Raw genomic sequence first — 14,085 nt, 5'->3', positions numbered from 1 at the left:
TTAAGGCTGGCAACTGCCTCTCACATTCAGAAAGCAAAGCAAGGGTGAAGCCCGTCCATATAAGAAACAGGAGAGAGAAGAAAATCTGGCGGCAGATACTCATGAAACATCCACACCTGACGTTCCTGAAGGTACACCTGCTCGAAACATCTTAAATGTGAGTGACTTTGATATAATAGTTCTGTGCTAGGATAAGAGAAGCCAAGCTGGTTTCCTCTATCACTTACTGATATATCTCCAAACTGGTGGTTGACTGATAATAATCACATTTGGATAAAGGACCTCCCTCCCACAGGACCAGGGGGTGAGGTCAGATGCCAAACTCAGGATTTCAGAATTTCCCTGAAACCAGTTGAGTACTGGGAGAATTTGCATACTTTTCAGGATGTGCAGGATGCTTGCCCTAGGGAGTTGTATCCCACCAATCTTCAGAGAAACACAAAGCAGGATGACAAAGGATTAGAAACTTCTGTATCCCAGTGTTCCTGGAGGTATATCTGATCTAAATATCTTACATGTGAGAGCCATTGAGTTGAGCTCTCTGCTAGCTTTAGAGGAGCTGAACTGGGTTCTTGTCAAATGCAAACAAAAACGTCATGACTGACATCTCCCCAAACTGGTAGGAGGCTGGAAAAATAACTCTTGTGGCTAAAGGGAACCCACACACACACTGGATGGGGAGGTGAGGTCAGACACTACACTCAACAATCTGGAGTTTCATCCAGTCGGGCTGACTATGGTGTGAATCTGGATACTTAGGCAGGCACTGAGGATGCTGACCATTGGTAGTTGTATACCACCGATATGCAGAGAAACACAAAGCAGGGTTAGAAAGGTTGGAAATAGAACCAAGCTTGGCTCAAGTGATGAGTCAGTGGGACAGGGACAGTGGCGTCTGGTGAGTTCTGCTAGCTGGAGGGGAAAGGGGGAATCATGAGAGATTTTGGCAGGCATCATGACACTTGCACACCTGCATCCTGCCCCCTTCCACCTGCAGGGGGAGGGGCTGTGCAAGCCTCCTGCTCTGATACCTTTTCTGGTGCAAAGACCTTGTGTACATCAGCCAGATCCCTCCACATCTCTCAGCCTGGCATGTCCCTTGTCCCTTAGAAACCTTTGCCACTTGTCTATCTTGACTCATAGATGACGCAGGAGATCCTCACAGGAATCTTGGAAGAAGGAGTCAGGAGCATTCAGGGTCAACATGGAGCCAGCTGTATATCCCTGTATCTAGAGCACCTTCTTCTCATAGTGGTCTCAAATCCCTGGGGCTCTGTCCCTACCACTTTGGATATACACATTGGATTGTGATAAATCTGAGGGTGATGCAAATGCTGAACATTGGGAAGGGTCCAGCCTGCTCTGACGGCTCTCTAAGAAGACATCAGTGCTCCCTATGGCTCCTTCTCCCACTCTGCTGTCTCCCCAGACAGCATTTCAATTGAAATTCTTGGCACCCATGGCTAGTTCTCTGAATTGGTAGGCAACAGTCTCTTGGGATGCTGGGAAAGGATTAGATGATAACTCATGGATGATGGGAAAATGGGGCCATTTGAATCCCGTGTCCACGTAAGAGCTGCCTGTTAGAGGCTCAGTGACTGGGAACCACAAAATGTGCCCACAAGGTCCTCAAGGAGCAATGCTTCACCCGAAATGGAGAGAAAAGGGATGGATGGGAAAGGAGAAAAGAAACATTCCAAATACGGTGGCACAGACTTACCTGGCTGGATGGTTGATTCGGGTGGAGTAGCTATGAGAAAGAAACACAAGTCAGACACAAAGCACATGGGTGTTGCAACGGAATCAAAGATCAGAGAACATCATCCTATCTATCCGTCCTGAGATCAAGCCTCCATGTGGTCCTGAGTAGACAGAGCCATGGCCTGCCATAGCCTCTCAGTCCTGTGGGAGCCTAATCCTATGTCCTACTGCCATTGTCTGCCTCAATGTGGCTGAGGACTTAGGATCCAGCAGGTTGAATATCACTGTCAGGCAGACAAGCAACCAGGCACGAGGGACTATCCAACCCTCTCAGTTCTTCCACCCATACTGCACTGTCAACTCAGACCCTGACACTGGACCAGAGGCCAGTTCAAGAGCAGAGGCCAACATAGGCTGAGACAGCAATTGAGAGGTAGGGCTCTGTGTGGGGGCTGTGGAAGCCAGGGCTGCACTCAGCAGATAGTACTTGGGAGAGGGCCAAACTCAACAGGGCAGTGTTCTCTTCATGTCTCAAATCTTTTGCACTGATTTTGTGGCAGACAAACTATCCTTTCTATGAAACACACCAGTCAAAATGTCTTTCCATGAGGTTCCAGTAGGGCCTAGTGCCAACTCCTCTCCATTACCTAGGGTAATATGAAGGTGAGCATATGGACCCTGACCAGCCCATCAGACACAGGAACAAGGTTCTAGCAGTTTTTTCAAACAGGCTACCTAGATTCTTTCCAGGAAATGCCAGTCAGTGATCAGGGCACAAGTAGAGTCCTTCTCTTATGACACAGGGGCTTGGGGTTGGCAACTGCCTCTCACATGCAGAAAGCAAAGCAAGGGTGAAGCCCGTCCACATAAGAAACAGGAGAGAGAAGAAAATCTGGTGGCAGATAGTCATGAAACATCCACACTTGAAGTTCCTGAAGGTACACCTGCTCTAAACATCTTAAATGTGAGTGACTTTGATATAATAGTTCTGCGCTAGGATAAGAGAAGCCAAGCTGGTTTCCTCTATCACTTACTGATATATCTCCAAACTGGAGGTTGACTGATAATAAAGGACCTCCCTCCCACAGGACCAGGGGGTGAGGTCAGATGCCAAACTCAGGATTTCAGAATTTCCCTGAAACCAGTTGAGTACTGGGAGAATTTGCATACTTTTCAGGATCTGCAGGATGCTTGCCCTAGGGAGATGTATCCCACCAATCTTCAGAGAAACACAAAGCAGGATGACAAAGGATTAGAAACTTCTGTATCCCAGTGTTCCTGGAGGTATATCTGATCTAAATATCTTAAATGTGAGAGCCATTGAGTTGAGCTCTCTGCTAGCTTTAGAGGAGCTGAACTGGGTTCTTGTCAATTGCAAGGAAAAACTTCATGGCTGACGTATCTCCAAACTGGTAGGAGGCTGGAAAAATAACTCTTGTGGCTAAAGGGAACCCCCACACACACTGGATTGGGAGGTGAGGTCAGACACCAATCTCAACATCTGAATTCATCCAGTCTGGTTGACTATGGAGTGATTTGGATGCTTAAGCCAGCACTGAGGATGCTTACCATAGGTAGTTGTATACCACCAATCTGCAGAGAAAATTAAAATAGGATTAGAATGGATGGAAATAGAACAAACGTGGCTCAAGTAATGAGTACATAGGACAGGGACAGTGGGGTTTGGGGAGTTCCGCTAGCTGAGAGTAAAAGGGGCATTGTGATCATTTTTCACAGGGTCATGACAGTTGCACATCTGCATCCTGCCACTTTCCTCCTGGGTGTGCTGTGCAAGTCGACTGCTCTGCTAACTTATCTGTGACAAAGCATTGCCTACATCAATCAGGTCCCTTCACATCTCTCGCTTGGCGAGTTTTTTTGTCCCTTAGAAAACCCTTGCCACTTGACTATCTTCACTCATGGACAACTGAGGGGATTCTCATATGAAGCCTGGAAGAAAGAGTCAGGGTCATCGAGGGTCAACCTGGAGCCAACTAGGTAGCCCTGTACCCAGAACACATCCATCACTCCCATCCCCTGGGCTCTGTCCCACCACAATGGATATATACATTGGATGCTGATGAATCTGAGGATCTTGTAAGCCCTGAGCTGTGGAGAGGTTCCAGCCTGCTCTGATGGCCCTTCAAGAAGACATAAGTGGTCATCAGATTCCATTCTCCCACTCAACTTGTCAGCCCAAGCTGCATACAGCTGAAATTCAAGGCACCCATGGCCTGGTCTCTGAACTTGTGGTCAGCTCTCTCCTGCAACTGTGGAAGGACTAGGTGAATACTCATCAGCGCCATGTCTACTTAAGAGCAGCCTGATGGAGACTCAGTGACTGGGTGGGACACAAAATATGCCCATAAGTTCTCAAAAGAGCAGTAGCTTCCTCCCAAATGGGTAGAAGAGGGATGGATGGGATAGGCAAAACGGACATTCCAAGTAGGGTCACCAAAGACTCACCTGGCTGGGGTGTGGATTGAGAGACAGCATCTGTGAAAAAGAAGGAAACAGGAGTCAGAAACAAAGCACACTTCTGTTCCAACTGGATCAGTGGTCAAGGAAATTCATCCCCTACCTACTGAGATCTAGCCTCCATGAGCTCCTGAATACACAGAGCCATGGCCTGCCATCATCTCTCAGTCCTGTGGGAGCCCCACCCTATGTCCCACTCCCCTTGCCTGCCATGGTGGGCCTGAATGCTGACATTCAGGAGGTGGAATGTCACTGCCAGGTCAGGACAGGCCACCAAAGCCATTTTGCTATTAGCAAGTGGGAACAGCAAGAATGAATCTGGGCAGTTAGCCTATTGAGACCCCCATTCCACCAGTCAGGTGCTATGCTCCCAGTGTTTACAGGCTTTTTTAGGATTACTGTAGAAGGTCAACTTGGTCCCCATAGTCCTATGTATTTCTTTGTCATTCCATGTTCTAGTGAGCTGCCGTTTCCTGCACCTTCCCCACTTCCCAAGTGCTCTTCACTGCCCTCAGAACTGGCAATTGAAACTGCCATCCTGTTCTCTGAATTGGCTTTAAGGAGGACCCAGAATAACAAACCATGGAGTGAAGGTAGTTCAGTTTACAACCAAATTCCCAAAACCTGTGCCTTGAGGAGTAACGCCCTGGGAAATAGGATGTAGACTGAGCAGATGGTCTTACTGACAGAAAGGGCACATAGCCACTGCCCACTGCATGACGGATGGTCTTCTTCACCTCCTGTGCCATTGAGGCTCCAAAGCAATACAGGTCCACACGGGAGGGAGTTGCCCCTAATGTTCCATTACAGGGAACCAGTTGTCCCCAGGAAAGCTGGCAAGGCACAGCACATCCGGGAGAGAGTCATGGGGGCACCCGTATAATTATCAGATGGAAAGATCACTAAGAATGGGGACCTGGGATTTTCGAGGTTCACCTGAGCAGATGACACCTGCATCTTCTGAGTGTCCACAGTTGTGTGAGTTCCAGCCATTGTGGGGGCAGCTCCACAGGTAGGACTCGTGCCCAGAGCAGCGCACATTGTCCAGCACAATCGGGCCTGAGCCCTGACCAAAGCGGGCATAACCTGGGGCCGAGGTGGCCCAGCCACAGCCCAGCTGCCTGCAGACCACGTTGGCATCACTGGTGTCCCAGTCGTCATCACACACGGTGCCCCACGAGCCTCCGTACAGGACCTCTACGCGGCCCTGACACCGGTCACCTCCATTCACCAGCCTCAGGGCCAAACCCGATTCGGTCCCTGGCAGAAGACAGGAAAACAGTCTTTCTCTGTGTCCTTGAAGGAAGAACTCCTGCACTCTCAGTACTGGACCATTCCCTTCAGGGGGTGCATGCTGTGGGTTCAATTAATGTTCCCCAGCAACAGGACTCTCCTAAACGCCTTCAACCTCATTCCAACTCAAGGGCCCGTTTGATGCTATCCTTGAATGTCAGTGGACTAACACATGTTCACTGATGGTTGTCCACAACGTCAGGATTTCAATCCTGAGCCCCATATACAAGGGGAAAGTAGAAGCCCGCTTCCTCACATCGGACCACTGGACCACCCTGAACACTTGCTTCAGGCCCAGGGATCCAACACAGCAGCCACCAGCAGCCACGATGCTGTCCTACATCGTAGTGTTCGGAAGGTCTACCTTCACCCCACTGTCCTATATCAGGGACGCTCCTCCTGGACCCAAAGCTTGGGCTGAAGGATCTTTTTCCGATGATCATTTGCTCTTGTTCTCTCCAGCCCCAGGCTTGTACTGAATCTTAAACATTCCTTGATAATCGTGACAATGGGTAGTAGTAACTGTCACTGAATTGGAGCTGTGCATACTTAGAGCTGTGGTGGCCTCTGGGTGGCAGAAAAGAAACAAAACGTAGTAGCATTAGGCCTCCTTGCAGGAAGGTCACTTGCCACATTCAGTACTAGATGACACAGCATGATTCCTCAGTCTCCCTTGGACCCTGCCTTCACTACCCAAAGGGCTGGCCCCGCGCACTGACCATACCTGGTCCTCAGACCTTCAGGTGTCTAAAACGTGAGGGCTCTGCTCTTTGAAGAAGAAGGACACGTGCAGCAAGCTCATGAACATACCCCCACCATCACTAGCCTGCAGGAGATGCAAGTCCTAACCACAGTGAAAGAGCACCTCCCGCCCACTAGATGACTACAATAAAAGAGAATGAAGAAGTGTTGGCGAGGATGTGGAGAAAGCGGAACCCTCAGAAGCTCCAGGGGGAAACCGAATTTGGTCCATCTGCTACCCTAAACACTTCTGGGCATCCACAAAATGTAAACAGAAAATCATCATATCAACCGCATTCCCACTCCTAGATATAACCCAAATAATAGAAATAGGTAATTTATATATATATAAATTAGGTAGATGGATAGATAGATAGATAGATAGATAGATAGATAGATAGATAGATACATATGTTGCTGGGAATACTATTGAAAATACCCAAAGATCAAACAGTAAACACGTCTGGCAACAGGTGAAGGGGATTCATATATGGGTGGAGATGCATGTTGCCAATGTCTGCACGCCCCTTCATGGTGGACCTTGAGAAAGTCTGTGGCCTGAAAGAAGCCTGTCACAAAAGACCACCTGATAGCTGCTTCCTTTCACAGGAAATGTCCAGAACTGACGAATCCAGAGAGAGGAGAGAGGCAAGGCAGAGAGCAGATGGTCAAGGGAAAGTAGATTGGGATGTGACCGGTTCAGGGAATGAGATATCCATTAGATGTGGTGAGAAACTCTGGTACCGTGTTGTTGTTGAGGGCTGTAGCATTCCGTCAGTAGCCTAAAAGCCTCTCCACAGCACACAGTACAATGCTAACACTTACATAGGGAGAAGCACAGATGATGAGAGGGCAGAAAAGCAATAACTCTGACTTTTCTCCAGTCTTGGGTCACTGAGTCCCATGATCCTAGTCTCACTGGAGGATGTAACTAGCATGAGCTGAGACTCCTACCATCCCAAAGGAATACAAGCACCAGGTCTTGGGGCCATCCAGCCCTCTCACTTCCCACATAGATACTGCTCTAGCAACTCAGACCCTCATGCTGGGACAGAGGTCAGCTTGAGCAAGGGCCAATGTGGGCTGATATTCTCACAGAGGGGCAAGGCTCTGGGTGGGGACTCTAGGAGCCTGGGCAGCACACAGCAGGGAGACCTTGGGAGAGGGTCAGGCTCTGACAGGGGAGTGTCCTCTTCATGTCTCAAATCTCTTGCCCTGACACCATTCCTTTTATTAAACAAACCAGTTAAAACCTCTTTCCATGAGGTTCAAGGAGGGCCTAGAGCCATTTCCTCATCCTCTCCCCTGGGGAATATGAAGGTGGGCATATGGACCCAGATGACCAGCCCACAGAGCACAGGGACATGGTTCTAGTGAAGCAGGTATTGCCAAACAGACTGTTGAAACTCATTCCAGGATATGTCAGCCAGAGACCAGGGACTAGTGAAGACCTTTCTCCTGGTGACACAGGGGCTTGGGATTGGCAACTGCCCCTCACATGGAGTAAGCAAAGCAAGGGTGAAGCCCGTCCACATAAGAAACAGGAGAGAGAAGAAAATCTGGCGGCAGATAGTCATGAAACATCCACACCTGAAGTTCCTGAAGGTACACCTGCTCGAAACATCTTAAATGTGAGGACTTTGATATAATAGTTCTGTGCTAGGATAAGAGAAGCCGAGCTGGTTTCCTCTATCACTTACTGATATATCTCCAAACTGGAGGTTGACTGATAATAAAGGACCTCCCTCCCACAGGACCAGGGGGTGAGGTCAGATGCCAAACTCAGGATTTCAGAATTTCCCTGAAACCAGTTGAGTACTGGGAGAATTTGCATACTTTTCAGGATCTGCAGGATGCTTGCCCTAGGGAGTTGTATCCCACCAATCTTCAGAGAAACACAAAGCAGGATGACAAAGGATTAGAAACTTCTGTATCCCAGTGTTCCTGGAGGTATATCTGATCTAAATATCTTAAATGTGAGAGCCACTGAGTTGAGCTCTCTGCTAGCTTTAGAGGAGCTGAACTGGGTTCTTGTCAAATGCAAACAAAAACGTCATGACGGACATCTCCCCAAACTGGTAGGAGGCTGGAAAAATAACTCTTGTGGCTAAAGGGAACCCCCACACACACTGGATGGGGAGGTGAGGTCAGACACCAATCTCAACATCTGAATTCATCCAGTCTGGTTGACTATGGAGTGATTTGGATGCTTAAGCCAGCACTGAGGATGCTTACCATAGGTAGTTGTATACCACCAATCTGCAGAGAAAATTAAAATAGGATTAGAATGGATGGAAATAGAACAAACGTGGCTCAAGTAATGAGTACATAGGACAGGGACAGTGGGGTTTGGGGAGTTCTGCTAGCTGAGAGTAAAAGGGGCATTGTGATCATTTTTCACAGGGTCATGACAGTTGCACATCTGCATCCTGCCACTTTCCTCCTGGGTGTGCTGTGCAAGTCGACTGCTCTGCTAACTTATCTGTGACAAAGCATTGCCTAATCAATCAGGTCCCTTCACATCTCTCGCTTGGCGAGTTTTTTTGTCCCTTAGAAAACCCTTGCCACTTGTCTATCTTCACTCATGGACAACTGAGGGGATTCTCATATGAAGCCTGGAAGAAAGAGTCAGGGTCATCGAGGGTCAACCTGGAGCCAACTAGGTAGCCCTGTACCCAGAACACATACATCACTCCCATCCCCTGGGCTCTGTCCCACCACTATGGATATATACATTGGATGCTGATGAATCTGAGGATCTTGTAAGCCCTGAGCTGTGGAGAGGTTCCAGCCTGCTCTGATGGCCCTTCAAGAAGACATAAGTGGTCATCAGGTTCCATTCTCCCACTCAACTTGTCAGCCCAAGCTGCATACAGCTGAAATTCAAGGCACCCATGGCCTGGTCTCTGAACTTGTGGTCAGCTCTCTCCTGCAACTGTGGAAGGACTAGGTGAAAACTCATGAGCGCCATGTCTACTTAAGAGCAGCCTGATGGAGACTCAGTGACTGGGTGGGACACAAAATATGCCCATAAGTTCTCAAAAGAGCAGTAGCTTCCTCCCAAATGGGAAGAAGAGGGATGGATGGGATAGGCAAAAACGGACATTCCAAGTAGGGTCACCAAAGACTCACCTGGCTGGGGTGTGGATTGAGAGACAGCATCTGTGAAAAAGAAGGAAACAGGAGTCAGAAACAAAGCACACTTCTGTTCCAACTGGATCAGTGGTCAAGGAAATTCATCCCCTACCTACTGAGATCTAGCCTCCATGAGCTCCTGAATACACAGGGCCATGGCCTGCCATCATCTCTCAGTCCTGTGGGAGCCCCACCCTATGTCCCACTCCCCTTGCCTGCCATGGTGGGCCTGAATGCTGACATTCAGGAGGTGGAATGTCACTGCCAGGTCAGGACAGGCCACCAAAGCCATTTTGCTATTAGCAAGTGGGAACAGCAAGAATGAATCTGGGCAGTTTGCCTATTGAGACCCCCATTCCATCAGTCAGGTGCTATGCTCCCAGTGTTTACAGGCTTTTTTAGGATTACTGTAGAAGGTCAACTTGGTCCCCATAGTCCTATGTATTTCTTTGTCATTCCATGTTCTAGTGAGCTGCCGTTTCCTGCACCTTCCCCACTTCCCAAGTGCTCTTCACTGCCCTCAGAACTGGCAATTGAAACTGCCATCCTGTTCTCTGAATTGGCTTTAAGGAGGACCCAGAATAACAAACCATGGAGTGAAGGTAGTTCAGTTTACAACCAAATTCCCAAAACCTGTGCCTTGAGGAGTAACGCCCTGGGAAATAGGATGTAGACTGAGCAGATGGTCTTACTGACAGAAAGGGCACATAGCCACTGCCCACTGCATGACGGATGGTCTTCTTCACCTCCTGTGCCACTGAGGCTCCAAAGCAATACAGGTCCACACGGGAGGGAGTTGCCCCTAATGTTCCATTACAGGGAACCAGTTGTCCCCAGGAAAGCTAGCAAGGCACAGCACATCCGGGAGAGAGTCATGGGGGCACCCGTATAATTATCAGATGGAAAGATCACTAAGAATGGGGACCTGGGATTTTCGAGGTTCACCTGAGCAGATGACACCTGCATCTTCTGAGTGTCCACAGTTGTGTGAGTTCCAGCCATTGTGGGGGCAGCTCCACAGGTAGGACTCGTGCCCAGAGCAGCGCACATTGTCCAGCACAATCGGGCCTGAGCCCTGACCAAAGCGGGCATAACCTGGGGCCGAGGTAGCCCAGCCACAGCCCAGCTGCCTGCAGACCACGTTGGCATCACTGGTGTCCCAGTCGTCATCACACACGGTGCCCCACGAGCCTCCGTACAGGACCTCTACGCGGCCCTGACACCGGTCACCTCCGTTCACCAGCCTCAGGGCCAAACCCGATTCGGTCCCTGGCAGAAGACAGGAAAACAGTCTTTCTCTGTGTCCTTGAAGGAAGAACTCCTGCACTCTCAGTACTGGACCATTCCCTTCAGGGGGTGCATGCTGTGGGTTCAATTAATGTTCCCCAGCAACAGGACTCTCCTAAACGCCTTCAACCTCATTCCAACTCAAGGGCCCGTTTGATGCTATCCTTGAATGTCAGTGGACTAACACATGTTCACTGATGGTTGTCCACAACGTCAGGATTTCAATCCTGAACCCCATATACAAGGGGAAAGTAGAAGCCCGCTTCCTCACATCGGACCACTGGACCACCCTGAACACTTGCTTCAGGCCCAGGGATCCAACACAGCAGCCACCAGCAGCCACGATGCTGTCCTACATCGTAGTGTTCGGAGAGTCTACCTTCACCCCACTGTCCTATATCAGGGACGCTCCTCCTGGACCCAAAGCTTGGGCTGAAGGATCTTTTTCCGATGATCATTTGCTCTTGTTCTCTCCAGCCCCAGGCTTGTACTGAATCTTAAACAATCCTCTGATAATTGTGACAATGGGTGGTAGTAACTGTCACTGAATTGGAGCTGTGCATACTTAGAGCTGTGGTGGCCTCTGGGTGGCAGAAAAGAAACAAAACGTAGTAGCATTAGGCCTCCTTGCAGGAAGGTCACTTGCCACATTCAGTACTAGATGACACAGCATGATTCCTCAGTCTCCCTTGGACCCTGCCTTCACTACCCAAAGGGCTGGCCCCGCGCACTGACCATACCTGGTCCTCAGACCTTCAGGTGTCTAAAATGTGAGGGCTCTGCTCTTTGAAGAAGAAGGACACGTGCAGCAAGCTCATGAACATACCCCCACCATCACTAGCCTGCAGGAGATGCAAGTCCTAACCACAGTGAAAGAGCACCTCCCGCCCACTAGATGACTACAATAAAAGAGAATGAAGAAGTGTTGGCGAGGATGTGGAGAAAGCGGAACCCTCAGAAGCTCCAGGGGGAAACCGAATTTGGTCCATCTGCTACCCTAAACACTTCTGGGCATCCACAAAATGTAAACAGAAAATCATCATATCAACCGCATTCCCACTCCTAGATATAACCCAAATAATAGAAATAGGTAATTTATATATATATAAATTAGGTAGATGGATAGATAGATAGATAGATAGATAGATAGATAGATACATATGTTGCTGGGAATACTATTGAAAATACCCAAAGATCAAACAGTAAACACGTCTGGCAACAGGTGAAGGGGATTCATATATGGGTGGAGATGCATGTTGCCAATGTCTGCACGCCCCTTCATGGTGGACCTTGAGAAAGTCTGTGGCCTGAAAGAAGCCTGTCACAAAAGACCACCTGATAGCTGCTTCCATTCACAGGAAATGTCCAGAACTGACGAATCCAGAGAGAAGAGAGAGGCAAGGCAGAGAGCAGATGGTCAAGGGAAAGTAGATTGGGATGTGACCGGTTCAGGGAATGAGATATCCATTAGATGTGGTGAGAAACTCTGGTACCGTGTTGTTGTTGAGGGCTGTAGCATTCCGTCAGTAGCCTAAAAGCCTCTCCACAGCACACAGTACAATGCTAACACTTACATAGGGAGAAGCACAGATGATGAGAGGGCAGAAAAGCAATAACTCTGACTTTTCTCCAGTCTTGGGTCACTGAGTCCCATGATCCTAGTCTCACTGGAGGATGTAACTAGCATGAGCTGAGACTCCTACCATCCCAAAGGAATACAAGCACCAGGTCTTGGGGCCATCCAGCCCTCTCACTTCCCACATAGATACTGCTCTAGCAACTCAGACCCTCATGCTGGGACAGAGGTCAGCTTGAGCAAGGGCCAATGTGGGCTGATATTCTCACAGAGGGGCAAGGCTCTGGGTGGGGACTCTAGGAGCCTGGGCAGCACACAGCAGGGAGACCTTGGGAGAGGGTCAGGCTCTGACAGGGGAGTGTCCTCTTCATGTCTCAAATCTCTTGCCCTGACACCATTCCTTTTATTAAACAAACCAGTTAAAACCTCTTTCCATGAGGTTCAAGGAGGGCCTAGAGCCATTTCCTCATCCTCTCCCCTGGGGAATATGAAGGTGGGCATATGAACCCAGATGACCAGCCCACAGAGCACAGGGACATGGTTCTAGTGAAGCAGGTATTGCCAAACAGACTGTTGAAACTCATTCCAGGATATGTCAGCCAGAGACCAGGGACTAGTGAAGACCTTTCTCCTGGTGACACAGGGGCTTGGGATTGGCAACTGCCCCTCACATGGAGTAAGCAAAGTAAGGGTGAAGCCCGTCCACATAAGAAACAGGAGAGAGAAGAAAATCTGGCGGCAGATAGTCATGAAACATCCACACCTGAAGTTCCTGAAGGTACACCTGCTCGAAACATCTTAAATGTGAGGACTTTGATATAATAGTTCTGCGCTAGGATAAGAGAAGCCAAGCTGGTTTCCTCTATCACTTACTGATATATCTCCAACTGGAGGTTGACTGATAATAAAGGACCTCCCTCCCACAGGATCAGGGGGTGAGGTCAGATGCCAAACTCAGGATTTCAGAATTTCCCTGAAACCAGTTGAGTACTGGGAGAATTTGCATACTTTTCAGGATCTGCAGGATGCTTGCCCTAGGGAGTTGTATCCCACCAATCTTCAGAGAAACACAAAGCAGGATGACAAAGGATTAGAAACTTCTGTATCCCAGTGTTCCTGGCGGTATATCTGATCTAAATATCTTACATGTGAGAGCCATTGAGTTGAGCTCTCTGCTAGCTTTAGAGGAGCTGAACTGGGTTCTTGTCAATTGCAAGGAAAAACTTCACGGCTGACGTATCTCCAAACGGGTAGGAGGCTGGAAAAATAACTCTTGTGGCTAAAGGGAACCCACACACACACTGGTTGGGGAGGTGAGGTCAGACACTACACTCAACAATCTGGAGTTTCATCCAGTCGGGCTGACTATAGTGTGAATCTGGATACTTAGACAGGCACTGAGGATGCTGACCATTGGTAGTTGTATACCACCGATATGCAGAGAAACACAAAGCAGGGTTAGAAAGGTTGGAAATAGAACCAAGCTTGGCTCAAGTGATGAGTCAGTGGGACAGGGACAGTGGCGTCTGGTGAGTTCTGCTAGCTGGAGGGGAAAGGGGGAATCATGAGAGTTTTTGGCAGGCATCATGACACTTGCACACCTGCATCCTGCCCCCTTCCACCTGCGGGGGCGGGAAGGCTGTGTAAGCCTCCTGCTCTGATACCTTTTCTGGTGCAAAGACCTTGTGTACATCAGCCAGATCCCTCCACATCTCTCAGCCTGGCATGTCCCTTGTCCCTTAGAAACCATTGCCACTTGTCTATCTTGACCCATAGATGACGCAGGAGATCCTCACAGGAATCTTGGAAGAAAGAGTCAGGAGCATTCAGGGTCAACATGGAGCCAGCTGTATATCCCTGTATCTAGAGCACCT

General features: G+C 49.0%; 1 protein-coding gene across 1 annotated transcript in view; it reads right to left on the bottom strand.

The window, feature by feature from the left end:
* Positions 1 to 14,085, bottom strand: part of DMBT1 (deleted in malignant brain tumors 1) — a 150,534-nt gene that overhangs the window by 98,638 nt on the left and 37,811 nt on the right. The window contains 7 exon segments of the mRNA XM_038579001.1: positions 1,721 to 1,750; positions 3,271 to 3,294; positions 4,168 to 4,197; positions 5,116 to 5,439; positions 8,449 to 8,472; positions 9,346 to 9,375; positions 10,294 to 10,617. Coding sequence (XP_038434929.1) covers positions 1,721 to 1,750; positions 3,271 to 3,294; positions 4,168 to 4,197; positions 5,116 to 5,439; positions 8,449 to 8,472; positions 9,346 to 9,375; positions 10,294 to 10,617 — 786 coding nt within the window.

The sequence above is a fragment of the Canis lupus genome, chromosome 28 (assembly GCF_011100685.1).
Source record: "Canis lupus familiaris isolate Mischka breed German Shepherd chromosome 28, alternate assembly UU_Cfam_GSD_1.0, whole genome shotgun sequence".
In the NCBI taxonomy this organism is placed as follows: domain Eukaryota; kingdom Metazoa; phylum Chordata; class Mammalia; order Carnivora; family Canidae; genus Canis; species Canis lupus.
Note: the sequence above shows the minus strand (reverse complement) of the source record. Positions and strands in the feature narration are given on the sequence as shown.